The sequence below is a fragment of the Prionailurus bengalensis genome, chromosome B1 (genome assembly GCF_016509475.1).
Source record: "Prionailurus bengalensis isolate Pbe53 chromosome B1, Fcat_Pben_1.1_paternal_pri, whole genome shotgun sequence".
In the NCBI taxonomy this organism is placed as follows: Eukaryota; Metazoa; Chordata; class Mammalia; order Carnivora; family Felidae; genus Prionailurus; species Prionailurus bengalensis.
In genome coordinates this window covers 81,528,848-81,543,245 of record NC_057344.1, presented here as the reverse complement: position 1 = coordinate 81,543,245, position 14,398 = coordinate 81,528,848, and the positions used below count along the sequence as shown (strand labels likewise).

The 14,398-nt window shown below is 42.6% G+C and overlaps 1 protein-coding gene across 10 annotated transcripts in view; it reads right to left on the bottom strand.

The window, feature by feature from the left end:
• The window catches only part of ZNF827 (zinc finger protein 827), a 174,872-nt gene that overhangs the window by 124,012 nt on the left and 36,462 nt on the right, over positions 1-14,398 (bottom strand). For all 10 annotated transcript variants that reach the window (XR_006295333.1, XR_006295337.1, XR_006295341.1 and 7 more), the window contains exons 3-4: positions 7,723-7,895; positions 1,649-2,129 (exon numbers count right to left, since the gene is read on the bottom strand). Coding sequence is in view for 7 of the 10 variants with exons in the window: in XM_043567971.1 (XP_043423906.1) it covers positions 1,649-2,129; positions 7,723-7,895 (654 nt within the window). In the remaining 3 variants the exon portion in view is untranslated. The remainder of the gene's footprint in view (positions 1-1,648; positions 2,130-7,722; positions 7,896-14,398) is intronic.

The window sequence follows — 14,398 nt, the reverse complement described above, 5'->3', positions numbered from 1 at the left end:
AGCAGAGGGGTAGAGAGGAAGAGAGAGTCCCCTGTTCTTCAAGGCCATGGACAGATGCACTTGGCTCCGGGTGGCCTGGCCATTTCCAGCCGAGGACTCCCCACCCCTGGCTGCCCGTAGGTGGGCTGGCGTGCCTCACTGTTGGTCATTCCTGGTCATTTCTGATGCCTCATTTCTGTCCCCTGCTTTTCCCCATGACTACCAACTAGTATTGCACGCTCCTGAGGGGCAAAGATCTGGGGTGCTGGGGACATTCCGAGAGCCCTGACTGAAGTGTCACTGAGCAAAGGGACTTCTGAGCGCGCAAAACTAAACCTCTATTTCACCTGGCAATGACATTTAGTGAAATGCGACTCACAGTCCATTTAAAGGAAGGCGGTGACCAATTATTCTCCATTTAAAAGGGTATTGTCAATCTCCAAAGAGCTGAAATGGCATTTGGAAATCATCGTGGGGACTGCCATCTTCACTGAAAGACAGAACCAACTCTCAGCCGACCTTTCCCCACCCTGCACATCTCTTTTACAATTTAAAATCATACTTTTAAAAATGTAACCAGTAGAAGCACAATCCCACATCGTGTTTTATCATTTCCAAACAGTCAGGAAAAATAGTGCTCCCTCAATATCGCCACACCCCCTATTCAACTCCACAACTTAACCAAAGAAATTGGGGGGAAAAAAGGACAAAAACAAAAAAAAAAGTCATGTATAAGCTGACAATGAATGTGATGTCAGTTAATAATAAATATTGATAACCTACTTCATCTTCTTTCCAAAAGGCAATGGGGCAGGTGAGAAAGAATATTTTTTTTTAAGTTTTTTTTTTTTTTTAATTTCACTTTACATGAGACACCTAAAGCAGTTAAATTCATAGAGGCAGAAAGTGGAATAGCCGTTTCCAGGGGCTGTGGGGAGGGTGCAATGGGGAACTATTGTTTAATGGGTACAAGGTTTCCGTGTGGGATGATGAAATGTTCTGGAGATGGACGGTGGTGATGGTTACACAACAGGAATGTACTTGATGCCAAAAAAACTATACACTTAACAATGGTTAAAATGGTAAATTTCATGTAAGGCGTATTTTATTACAACAAACATTTTTCCAGCGGAGAAAATTACGTAAAGGTAATCTTTATCATTTGCTCAAATTTTAAAACTGTAAGTCCCGACAGTAGTCTGTGTGTATATCCAGAGACTTTATATGTCCTTTAAAACTCTTTCAAATTAAGGCAATAAAGAAACTGAATAGTGCAAACTGAGATGTTCCATACAAGCACTTTAAAAGAACCAAACGCAGAAACAAGTTAAATATGGCCCAAGGTCACACAAAGAACTGTCACCAATTTGGCTCACCATGTGTCCTGCCCCCCATAACAAGAACCCATAAAGGGGAAAAAACCAGAAGGAAATCAACAAGACCTGTTGTTTCCAGACCCAAACCACAGAGATGCCTACTTCCAAAGGACTGGGGGAAAAAAAAAAAGTCAAGGAGAAAATTCATGAAGGTGTAAACTAGCAGAATTCAAAGGGCTCTTGAAATCACCTAGTACTACCAGCTTATTTTTACAGATGAGAATCCTGGTAGAGAAAGAGAGAGAGAGAGAAAGAGAGAGAGAGAGAGAGAGAATACAACCCTATTCAAGTACCTGACAGCTTCATGAGAAAATCAGACGCCATCTTAACAGAGATGTCCTGGCTGAACAATGCTGACGCACTGTTGGCCACATACTCGGAGGGGTCTTTCAGCTTTGTGTGGTTGGCCGGCCTGTCGGCAGCATTCAGAGTAAAGGAGGTTGGCAGGCCGTTATCTTCCTTGGGTTCCTCCTTCACCAGCAAAGGCGAGACGCCAGCCCCACCCTGGCTAGTCCTCTCTGGAGTGTTGGACGTCATCATGGTCCCCACTAGCTCTGTCCCTCCTCCTTCCCTTTGCTGCCCCAGGCAGGCACTGTCACTGAGGTGGGGAGATCCCTTGACATCTGGGTCTGGGATCTCCTCCTTCACCTTGGCTTCTGTCCTCAGGAAATGCTGATGGCAACGCATGTGGAGTTTCAGGCTGAAGTGGCGTGAGGAGGTAAAAGGGCATAGCTGGCACTGAAAGGTCTCTCCCCGGTCCTGGTGCTGATGAACCTGACGGAGAAGCAAGAAGAATGAGCTGTCCACCATGTGCTTACGGAAAATGCCTCGTCGTACATCCAGACTATTGGTCCACAATTTCCTCACAGTACCAGGGCTGGCCCAGGAAATAAAATCATCAGAGGAGAGGTTTGTTACTGTGCCCCAAGTAATAAGGTCCGTCCCTAAACATAAAGCAGGTCCACGTAGGTTAAGAGTCCATTATTAGAGCCACACTCACAACTGAGGATGCTGTCTGCCAATGGAGGCTGTGTTTAGTAGAATCCTCCAAATAGTTTAGTCATCTCATCTCGGTTGGTCTTTGGAGAAAATATAAACCCAGCAGAATTCGAACTTACATAATTACCAGCTGGGGGTCAAAAGAGGCAACCTGTCAAGCAATTCCTCTCACAATAATAAGTTGCGTGTACCCAATCATTGTCACTCAGAGAATTAGTTATGTTTTGCAAACACAATTTCAATTTTCAAAATGCTTCTCTGGGTAATTAAGAATGTGGAAAATGACGTCTCCGGGGTATTCCTGTTTCATAGACAGGGAGACTGAGACCCCAGAGTAAGTGGCTTAAGCAAAATTACATATGAAGAAAGCACAGCAGAGTGGGAGAAAAACCAAGGTCGATCTCCCCCAGGTATTCTCAGCAAGGTGAAACCAGGGTCTCCAAACGTGGTTCTATCAGGCTCCAGATTCTGATGTGGGCAATGGAAGAATGCAGACTTTTAAATCCAGTTCCAGTCTCGCACGCACAATACCTGTAGAAATTGTACGAAACTTTTCTCTTCCTGTCCCTACCAAAATGTAGTGCTTGAGAAAGTGAGGAAATCATTGCACTGGCCTGAGCCAGGCTTTGAGCTGGCAGGTGCTCATAAGCGTGTAACTTCCCCATTCAGCTCTGCCAATGTACTTCAGGGCTGACCTGCTACACCCTGCTATTTCAGGACTGCCCCTCCCTTGTGTAGAAACTGCCAATTGTGTAGATTTGGGCCAAATGATTTGGGGGAGTTGTGGGATCTGGACACACAAGTGATCGGGATTTCAAAAACCAAAACAGAACTGACTCCTCATCTTCCAGTGATGACCTAAACGGGATTTGAACCCAGGTCTAACAAAGGTTAAAGGCTAGTTTGTTAATTCACTGCACTACCTGGACCCTCTGCATAGGCTTCCTTTCCAAAAGAGCAAGTTTTACTACAGCTGTTTATGCATTCTGAATGCAGTCCAAAAGCATTATTCACCAGCCAAAACATACTTTTAAATAATGTTAAGTGACCAACAAAAGCAAAGAAATTAAAAGTTAATGGTGAGATCCTGTCGCTACAGCACCCCACTGTGGCTTTTTGAAAAAAAACAGTCGAAGAGGTTCTGGGTCCCCCAAAGCATAAATTTCTCAGAAATAACCATATAAACTTAAATTCAGTTGAAGCAAGGCCTTGCTTGTTACAATGCTTCCGCTCTGCTAGGTTGGGAGGGGCTGGGGGTAGGTACCCGTTTGTCACTGGTCGTTAACATCACCTCTCTCTGTTCCGTCACAACAAAGAGATCTCACTCTGGAGCTGATCATTTCATTTGCTTTCTCACAGAATCGTCCACCTAATTCACACAGGAGCAGGCACCCTGGGGGGGTTCGGGCACAGCCCCACAGGACCCTGGCAGATGCTGCCAAAGGCATGCCCAGGAACCAGGTGGTAAAGGTCACGGGGCAGAATGCTTTCCTGGGAGCAGCGCGGTGGGGCAGATTCCGTTTCAGAAGTGTCCTTACATCTATTGACCCGGGAGAGTAGAGGAGCTAATCCAAGAACAGGAGCTCTGGAAGCAGCTTCTGGAAGAAGGAAAAGGACAGAGAGAGAGCCCAAGTCCTCAAGGCGAAAGGGAGCCCTGGACTGAAAAGAGTCTGTGCTCAAGTATTTTACGTGGCTTCTCTTCCACCAGATCCTGGTCTTGCTATATTTAGTTGTGGAAAAATCAGTGTCGGTTTAAAGGAAAAACAGTGGCCGAGGTGTTGACTTTCGCACTTATCGTTTTATTTGAGCTACACCTTCCCAAAGGGGCTGTATGTCGCATTTGGCCTTCGAGAGAAGTATTCTCTCTACCTTCCAGCTGTGGTTTCTTCCCTTCTGTCCTGACAGAAAAGGACTTTCTGTTGTAACTGTAATCTCTTTAGCCTAACACTGGCTTTAAAATCCCTCCAAGTCTGCTAACGTGAAGAAATGCTTGTCTAAAGCATATCATTCTTTCCAGGCCACGTAAGAGACGTCCTTACTGACTGGTCATTTTGCACGGGGCACCTAAGGGCTGGGAATAGAAGGCACTGTTACATCATTAGGTCCATCTCCTGGTGGCGGTCGGATGGACATAAGGAAAACTTTGGCAAACATCTGCTCCACCCCCTTAGGGGACCAGGCCAGACAGGGAAGGGGCATCCTTGGGAATCACAGCTCCTTAAATGGCAGGCCTGAGACCGGCAGAGCTCAGCGCTCTGACCCTTGTCCAGTCTCTTACCATTACTTCATCAGTGTTCTTTATTTTAGCAGTCCTCACCTTTTCTGTTCAATCTTAGCTTACGAATTTCACATTTAATTCCCCTATGCTCACTCATCCAGGAAAGTTGTAAAAGACTTAATGGAAATCTAAGATAACCCTGAGGAAGCTGGAGGCATTTACAAGCTCCTTCCTCAGCTGCCCATAAAAACATTTGCGAGATCTACGAAGGAGGAAAGGCAGGTTTTCAAAAAAAATGTACAGTGCCCAGCACCCAGTAGGAACACAGTAAATACAGTCCTTATTGAACAAATAAAGGAGAATCCCAATTTGTCTTAAATAAATCAATGTCATCATTATAGAAGGATGTATGTTAGAATAACAATAGTGGTGATTTCTGTGTGATGGGAGTGAGGGTCAATTTTATAATCTTGTTGTTTACCAGTTTTTTTTTCTAAATTCTCAGCATTAAAGATATATCACCAAAAAAAAGGCAATAAAATTTAGAGTAAATTCTTTATACCACATCATTAACCTATTTCCAAATGTAAACACTAAATCAGACAACTTTTGGATAATAATGACCAGGTTGGCTACATTTACTGAGTGTTCTCCATGCGGGGCATTGTATTAAGTTGCTTTATGCCCATTATCTCATTTAACCCTTATAACGACTCCAGGAGATAGACTGGATGATTATCTCCATGAATGGAAACAAAGGCTGGGAGAGGTTAAATGATTCACCCAAAGTCTCACAGCTACTAAAGTCGTGGAACTGAGATTCTAACTAAGGTCTTTCTGACCGCACACAGCTTGAGATCTTAATCTACAGGTGACACTGCCCCACTTCACAGGCCGAACTCGTTTTAGAAAATCTATTCATATTTGTAGTCTCTGGTGAATGCAGCAGAAGCAGAAGCTATCCATTCACAAGACCACCGCCATCATATTCCTGTGTGGACTATACTTACAAAATCTCTCTAAAGTATGTTGAATCCAAACAAAACCATGAATTCTTTAATTAAAGAAAGAAAATGGCCCATATGCGAGGTGGAGAACAGAGAAAAGAAACAGTACACCATTTGATAAAATTAAACTTGCATGAGCCCTTCTCACACATCCCTTATCAAAAGCTGGAGTCGTAGCTCAACAGGTTAGGACACCATGAGTTTGAATAAAGTAGTAATTTCACACAACTGCTTTATTGTACTGGTTATTGATTTGTTCTGAAAGCATTCTGAGACCCCGCGACCCGCAAAGCCCTCGCGGCTCTCATCTGTAACACTGTCATGGCCGACCGTCTGTATCATCAAGGCACCCAACTCATCTCCCTGTAGCTTCAGGGTCAGTAGTTCCTGCTATTGAAAACCCAGCTTTTTTTTTTTTTTTCCCCATGGGTTTATAAATAGGTTGTTTTATGTGACCCTAAGCTGAAACCAAGCTTACAAGGTGTCAGGCTAGATGCAAGTTTTCTGCTCACTGAAGCTTTAAATTTGTCAGACCTGATTTCTAAACACAGCGTAGGACATAGTAAGGAAAACAAATTTTAGTTTTAAAGGCATTTCTTTTGAAGTCTCGGCCTGCTAATGAAACCCACTTTGCAGGTGTAAAATACGAGATTTTATTTTGGGAAGAGGTGATAGAGGATGAGGAGGGTGAAAGGAAAAACTAAGTAGGCTCAGTTAAATCCAACCAACCAGAACTCCTGGTTAAATGGATTCTGAAGATGAAGGGCATGCTACTCTCAGGAGAAAAAGGCAAATGATAGAAAACAAATTACATCATGGATTTAATTTTTTTTTTTAAATCTTCTGAGCTATTTCCTAAAATTAGTAGACGTTCTGTCCGATCACATTTTTTTTAGAGCTACAATTATAAACGGTGATCACTGATCTATTCAGATGGATTAGACTACATGGCTTTGAAAAAAAGCAAATATCTTAATTACGTACATGCACAATGCTTCTTATGGCAGGAAAGTAAAAACTTCACAAACAATGTCAACAGCCAAACCATATTGAAAATATCAGTGGAAAAATGAAGGTGTTTACTGAAATTAAATAACCACTATTGAACATTTCTGTGTCAGATACTTTGCTAATATTATCTCCTTAAATACTAACAAGAACTCTTCCAGATAAACAATATCATTCTCATTGAACAGATGAGAAAATTGAGAGCCTGCCATTCATTTGCTCAAGGCCTTTAGCTAGTAAGTTTCACAATAAGATGTAAATTCAGGTCTATCAAATTCAAAAGCCCATGCTCTTTTGATCTTGTGATTTTCTTCCTTGAATTTCAGGGGAAACCTTTATTAGTAATGGGGTCTGCCAGAAAGCTATCTAGATGACGAAGTTTTCTCCATCTCATGTACGAGTGAAATACAGAGTCTAGACAAATCTCTTATATGTTTATTACCAGTGCAAACTCCCCAGCCGTTTTTAAAAAGACATTGAAAACAATGTCCTTAGATGTTTGGTAAGTGTGATCCTGGGAATTAGGACAGCACAAACACTGAGAGGTTCAGGAGGACTCAGTCCTGTCAGATATGCGCCCCCACTCCCGCCCCCACCCCAAGCCTCACAGAGGGCAAAAGTTAAAGCCCAGGCTTCTCTGAAGGTTCTCACACCTCCTATAAGGCGTCTCTGGGTGTTCCTGTGGGTTTGTAAGCTGGAGAGGAAAGCAAAAGCAGAAGACGGCAGTCGCCTCTGGGGCGCAGGTCCAGCAGCCCGTCGTCCCATACTGGTCTTCCCTGCCCTTTGCTCTTCCCTAAGTCTTCCTCCCGGCGCCCCAGACACCTATTGCCACGCAAGGCCAAGGTAGGCTGCTTCGCCCCAATAGGAAAGGACGGCTCTACATCATGTCTATTATTTGGATACTGGAGCTTCTGTTTGGTTTTAAGTTCTTGGTTGTAAAACAAACGGGCAGACTGTCACAAGGAGACCCTTTCGAACGTGCTTCATTTGCGCCACCAGCTACCTCAAGACGAGGAGCACTGAATGCCACAGGCTCCACCAGCGGCCCCTCTCCCAGGAGCCTCCTGCACTGGACCGTGTGCAAGAGCTCTGGCTGTGCCTCCCTGTCCGTGAGGCTCATCCGCAGCTGCCTTACCTTCATGTGGGATTTGAGATTGTCCTTGCGAGCACACCGGAATGGACAGAGCGGACACTGGTGACTTTTTAAACCTGTGTGGATCACCATGTGCCGCTTCCAGTAACTCTTCCTTTTTATAACCAAACCACATATCGGACACTGGAAAGGCTTCCCGCTTTCCTCTTCTGAGGCTTGGAAGAGGGAGAAAGAAAGAAAAAATTGAGGAAAATTCAAAGGTACATTGCATCCAGCACTAATTCACATGCACTGCTATATAAAGAACACTAATAATGATCCGGTATTTTTCCTGGGCAATTCCAAGGCTTTCTCCATGAAGAAGTTTTATTACTGCTTTTCTCCCAGTAGAAACCCACATCCATCTCATTAATTCCATGTGGCTTCCATTTTTCAAAACTTGATCATGCTGCCGTGGGAAAGTCTTACTTTCAAAGGCCATCTCACACTTAGGAAGGCATCTGCAAAGGGGCTCTGCCTGGCCTGTCCTCGTTCAGCCCAGAGAAGCTTGACTTCGGGGGCTTTGTTTCCTGAAGGAAACCTCTGGATTTGAGGCCGTATCTGAATTCCTAAACTTAGAAAACAGCAAGAAATAAAGACAGGGAAAGACGCACTGCACCACACTGAAAACCAAAGAGCCATCATAAGCCTCACACACCAAACTCCTATGGCGACAAATTTTAGGATCCTACCGCTGACATAGCTAGTTAGTTATGTCTGGAGCAAATGCTACTGCCAATTTAGCCATCAGGGGGTCTTAAGGTCAGGGCTTTTCCCCCACCCATTTCTGTCCCTCTGGTTGCCACTAACAAGATGCACTGCCTTCTCTGAACTGGGCCCCACAACCCACTTTGGGAAGAGCTACAACGAGGCAGTCACGGATGCTTCCATTTTTCAGGAACGCAAACAAACCAACTACTTCCTCCAAGGAAAGCTAAGCTAACTCTCTCCTCCATCCCCTCAGGAAAGGGTCTCTTTGTGACACTATGCGGCTACACTGCTCAGTGTCACGCTCACGTCTGCAATTTGGAGACAGAATAAACACAAACAAGTAGAGCTGAAGACTCAGACTTTCCTTTCTTAATCATGAGGGATCAGAAATATTTCCGGGGCGCCTGGATGGCTCAGTCAGTTAAGCGTCCGACTTTGGTTCAGGTCATGATCTCTCAGTCTTTGAGTTCCAGCCCCACGTCGAGCTCTCTGCTGACAGCTCAGAGCCTGGAGCCTGCTTCGGATTCTGTGTCTCCCAATCCCCTCTCTCTCTCTCTGTTTGCCCCTCCCCTGCACTCTCACACTTTCTCTCTCTCGCAAAAATAAGTAAACATTAAAAATTAAAAAAATGTTTTTCCAAATGGATTAAATAAGACTAATACACTCATAAAGCAATACGCTCATATATGGAGCCATTTTAAAAAATGAACTAGATCTATAGATGCTGATACAGAAATATGTCCAAGATATTAGAGTTAGTAGATATGCAAGCAAGATATGCAAGCAAGATATGAAACTGTATGTCGAGGCTGATTCCACTTTTGTTTTACAATACCTGGGAATCAATTGCTAATACAGCAAGGTAAAAGGTTGAAAGGAAACGTTATAGAGAATGAGTCTAGCTGACAGCACTTAAAGCCATTCATTAAGCTTCACCGTTAAAAAGGGGACACTGTGTGCCTTCTGATAAGCCATCTATCAATTATTCCTATAAAAAGTTTAATTGAGCCTCTATATAACTACAAGTTTATCAGAAATATAGGTGATTAAAATAACAAAAACACGTTAAACACACACACACCCAAGGGACAGAATGAGCCAAAGCCAGAATGTGAGAAATTCTATAGGACGAATGCGTCTCTTCAAGCGAACAGCGCTTGGAAAAGGGACACGGTTATGGAGGCATATTAAACAAATATGAAGTGTGAGGGTGATTTCAATCCTGACCTGAACAAAACAATTATAAAAAGACACTTTTGAGATAACTGAGGGAATACTGATTATAGCCCAGGCATTCCATAAAATCATGAAACAATCATTGATCCCGTTAGACGTGATAATAGTTACCGTGGCTATTATTTTTCCAAAGTTCCTCTCTGTTGGAGATAATGTATATGGTAATATTTACAGGCAAATGGATATGAGGTCTGGGATTTGCTTTTAAATGCCTGAACAAAATAAAGAGAGGGGGTAGGAAGAACGGGACGCACAAATGACAGAAAACGATATCCTTTTATTAGTATGAAAATTGTCCGGAAGCATACCCAAGAAACCATTAAGCAGTCACCTGTGAAGAACTGTGGATTAAAAGGAAGGGGTCGGGGAGGGAAACTTTTGTTTTTATTTTATATTCTTCCATACACGTTGAATTTTCTAATGCACACGTTACTTTTATAATTTTAAGAGGCTGTATTCTCATGTGTAAACTTTAAAATCATCTTATTATTTATTCATTGAGTCAATTGACTATATGCAAAGGACCGCTTATAATGGATGGAACCAGAAAGGTTCTGGAATACAGTGAGGATATTCCAAACACACTGTTTTACTATTGCCGGTATAATAAGTAATACTGGTTACCCTAACCAAACAACCTGAAAAAAGAAACTCCTATTGAAAAATATACCTTCCGGTCTAGAAATCCTACTGGTGATGTTTCTGTCACAACTATTCTCTTTTCTGATTGGAGGATGGAGTGGGATTGAGGGTTCCCTTTCGTCCTAGGACAAGCACACTTTGTAGAGGCCTATAAACACACTTTCTTATTAATCTGACTGTAGCTTTCCTGCTGTTTTTTGTTGATTGCCTCTGCTGACCTGGAGTCCCATCCCTAATCTGGCCTCTCATTTTCTATTCTCCATTGTCATTTCTTCCATTCGGGTATCTTGATCATGAAGCCTGCACATTGAACAATAGATTTGAGAGGAAGGACTGAATCAGGCCTCTAGGTGAGATTACTGTCATCAACCAGAGGGGGAAAAATGATAATGATGTCTATTTGGGGTTGTAAGAATATCGAAGTAACAAGAAAGAAACACACAAATAGGCTGCCACTAATCCCTATTTTCCAGAAGTATTTCCCAGTGTCTCAACCCTAAACTGCCTAATGTTACAGAATTGCCTGGGAGAGGAGAGAAAAACGGAGATGTCCTCTACTGACCTGAGGTTTCTTGGCACATCACACGAAGGCAATAAAAAGGCATTAACTGACCAAAGGAACATCACCAGAGTCCCCTGGACACCTTGTTTTGCTTAATGTGATCAATATCTTTCTTATTTTTTCTTACGCCACCCCCCCACCCCGGGTCCCCTAGTGTGTATTATAGAGCACACTACATGAAACCTTGATATTAGCACTTCCTATAAATCTATTTTATTTTGGAGCTATGCTTCCTTAGTTTTAATTAATACCAAAAGACACATGAATTGTGTACAAATTAGGGTGTCCTTGGATTGACTGGGAAAAAAATCAGAATACTCATAATGAAGAGAAACTAATGGCAAGATATGTGGTCAAATAGCTACATTATTATAACTTTGAAATTTTTAACTGATCATGGCAGGAAAGGAAGAAGACAGAAGCCAAATGATAAAAGTAACCATAACACAATGATCTATTTTCCAAATTGGCCATTAATCTCCCCTGGTAACATCTGCATTTTTGTTTATTAGAAATTTTTTGATATTTTAATAGGATGCCCTCCATGTGTAAACAATGTTGTTAACTACTTTGGAGAAGGGAGGAAACAAGGATATATTCCAGTTTGTATGCCAAACTATTTTCAAGGCTATAAATTTCACTCGAATTTAGAGCCTAAGGAAATATGACCACTTCCTTAGACTGAACCACATATTCTTAAGGCAAAAGGCTTGAAACATTCATTATTTTACATAGTTTACAACCGTCTGGGAAACAATTCCCCCCAAACATATCACTAGCTAGTTAGTATCACCACAAGCAAAACTAGATCCCACCAAATGCTAATAAACCCAGTGGCATGGATAGCTGTTGATTTGCTTCTTTGGAGAAAACACATTCTCTTTACAGGCATTAGTACTACTGGAAGAAGAGAGATAATAAATGTGTGCAGTTCTCCCGTCACACAGTAAACGGAAGCTACTGGTAGTAGCTGTTGCAATAATAGCAGTGACCATAAGTTCTAGTCGTACCCTCTAAAGCAGGACACTCACCAGGAGAGCAGATGTAAATTTAAACAACTGACATCACATAAATACATAGCCTGGGGCCTGGCCCAGAATGGCACTTTGTCACAGGAGCCAGGAGAAAACAAAGGAACAGGAGTCCACTGTGCTACACAGGTAGGGTCCAGCTCAGCCCAGGCAGAACTCTGATGGCCAAATTCAGCTTGGCAGGGAAAAGAGAGAGGTGGAAAATACAGAAGGGGAGGAAGGGGAGGAGGGGGAATTGGCTGGGGTGAGGCTAGAGGTCTTTTCCTGTGTGTCTCCAGCACCCAACAGTGCTAGGTACTATGTGCAATTCAATAAATGTGTGTTGGATTGTAATGAGAGTAATTGGAAAGGGCTGGGTCAAGAGAGTATCAAAAAGTGAAATGAGTGCTGGAAATGGAAGAAAAAGGTACAGGAAGCTGCCAGCAAGTCCCAAAGGCAGCAGTGTCAGCCCAAGAGTACATGCTTTTCACATAGCACACCAATACATGTGCCAGATGAATGGGTGTGGAGAGATGTGCACGTACTTACATCTTACCTATTTCCAAAATGAATTTGGAGGAGCTGATATTTAAAATGCATACAGTATGACTACACCATTAATAAGATACAATGGTAAGTGTTTAAACTATTTACAATGGGACAAGATCTACAGAGGCAATCTTGTGGGAGGTTTGATGGTGAATTTTAAGAAGCAACATATTTACTTCAAAAAAATTATATTTGTTTTGAGTTGATAGGGTTAAAGAATAAAAAAGGAAAAGCAAGGCATTTTAACACAGGAAGGAATCTTGGAGATAATTCCCAACTAGCTCAGTTTATATAGATGAGGAAGCTGAACAGAGGTGTGTGCTTATAATCCCTGTGCTAGTTAGTGGCAGTGTTGAGATCAGAGCCAATATCTTCACTTCCAGTTTGGCGACCTACCAAGTTGTCTACACATAAATCCACAAAGCAACAACACTTCATTGGGGGGGGGGGGGGGGGGGGGGGGGGCGGAATTCATGGAGGTTTTTATTAACTTACGTGCTTTAACTCAAGGTAGGAATTTTTTTTAGTGTTTATTTATTTTGAGAGAGAGAGAGAGTGAGCAGGAGCAGGGGAGGGGCAGAGAGAGAAGGAGAGAGAGAATCCCAAGCAGGCTCCATGCTACCAGCACAGAGCCTAATGGAGGGCTTGATCTCCTGAGCTGTGAGATCGTGACCTGAGCGGAAATCAAAAATCAGGAAGCTTAACCAACTGAGCCACCCAGGTGCCCCTCAAGGAATGAATTTTAAAACAAATGTAACTGTTTCATAGGCACTGAAATCAAACTTTCTTTTGGTACATCTTATGTGGCAACTTGCAGAAAATGGAGCTAATGTGCAAGTAGTTTGCAGGTAGTGTCTGCATACTTCCCATATGCACCTTACCATATACATCAAAGGGGTTCAGGATGCCAGGTGACCCTGGGTATGCATGACCTTCATGGCTGTCCCCACTGAGGCCTCCTAACTTACTGCACATCTGAGTAGGATGACCCATCCTCCTTCCTAACAATATACATGGAATTAATATATTTTCATAGGATTTCATGGACATGTCTCTCAAATGCTATTTCAGGGTATAAAAAACTATGTTGGCAATGGATATCACCAGGTTTATCTGTTGTCTTTGACACTGATAATTATTAATGCATATTTTAATGATTGCAAAGTATTCAATAAAACTAAGAAGTTTTAGATATCTGGATAGACTAGAGGCAGTCTATATTTAAATCACTGATATATTAAATCACTGAAATAGGGGCGCCTGGGTGGCGCAGTCGGTTAAGCGTCCGACTTCAGCCAGGTCACGATCTCGCGGTCCGGGAGTTCGAGCCCCGCGTCAGGCTCTGGGCTGATGGCTCAGAGCCTGGAGCCTGTTTCCGATTCTGTGTCTCCCTCTCTCTCTGCCCCTCCCCCGTTCATGCTCTGTCTCTCTCTGTCCCAAAAATAAATAAACGTTGAAAAAAAAAAATTTTAAATCACTGAAATATAATTGAGGTCAGTGACAGATAGTTCTGAATCTTGATTAAAAAGTGAATTTTCTAAACAAGTTCCTGCCTTGTGATCATTGCCGGATTACGGTTAGAATAGCCATGGTCTTAATGGGCGTAGAGGAAGAGGTTACCTTACACTCTGGCCTTTCTATGCCTTTGCAATAATTTTAATAGCATCACGTAAATATGAAAGAAAACAGGATCCAGAAAACCTCTATCTATGGACCCAGGAAATATTCTGAGCCTTCAGTTGTAGAAGACCAGCTTGCTTCTCAGCACATTTAAATTTTACTCCGTGAAATAAGATGTTCTGGAGACCCTCTCTCTGAAACTCTCCTTGTTATTTCTTTTAACTGGGAGCCTGGCATCCTGGGACTCTTGCTGGCCATTTACAAGAAACTTTGTCTTTAAAATAAAAAGCATCTATTTTATTCTGAGAGGCAACAAACAGTAGCTTCAAAGAGAATTGAGTCAATGTGT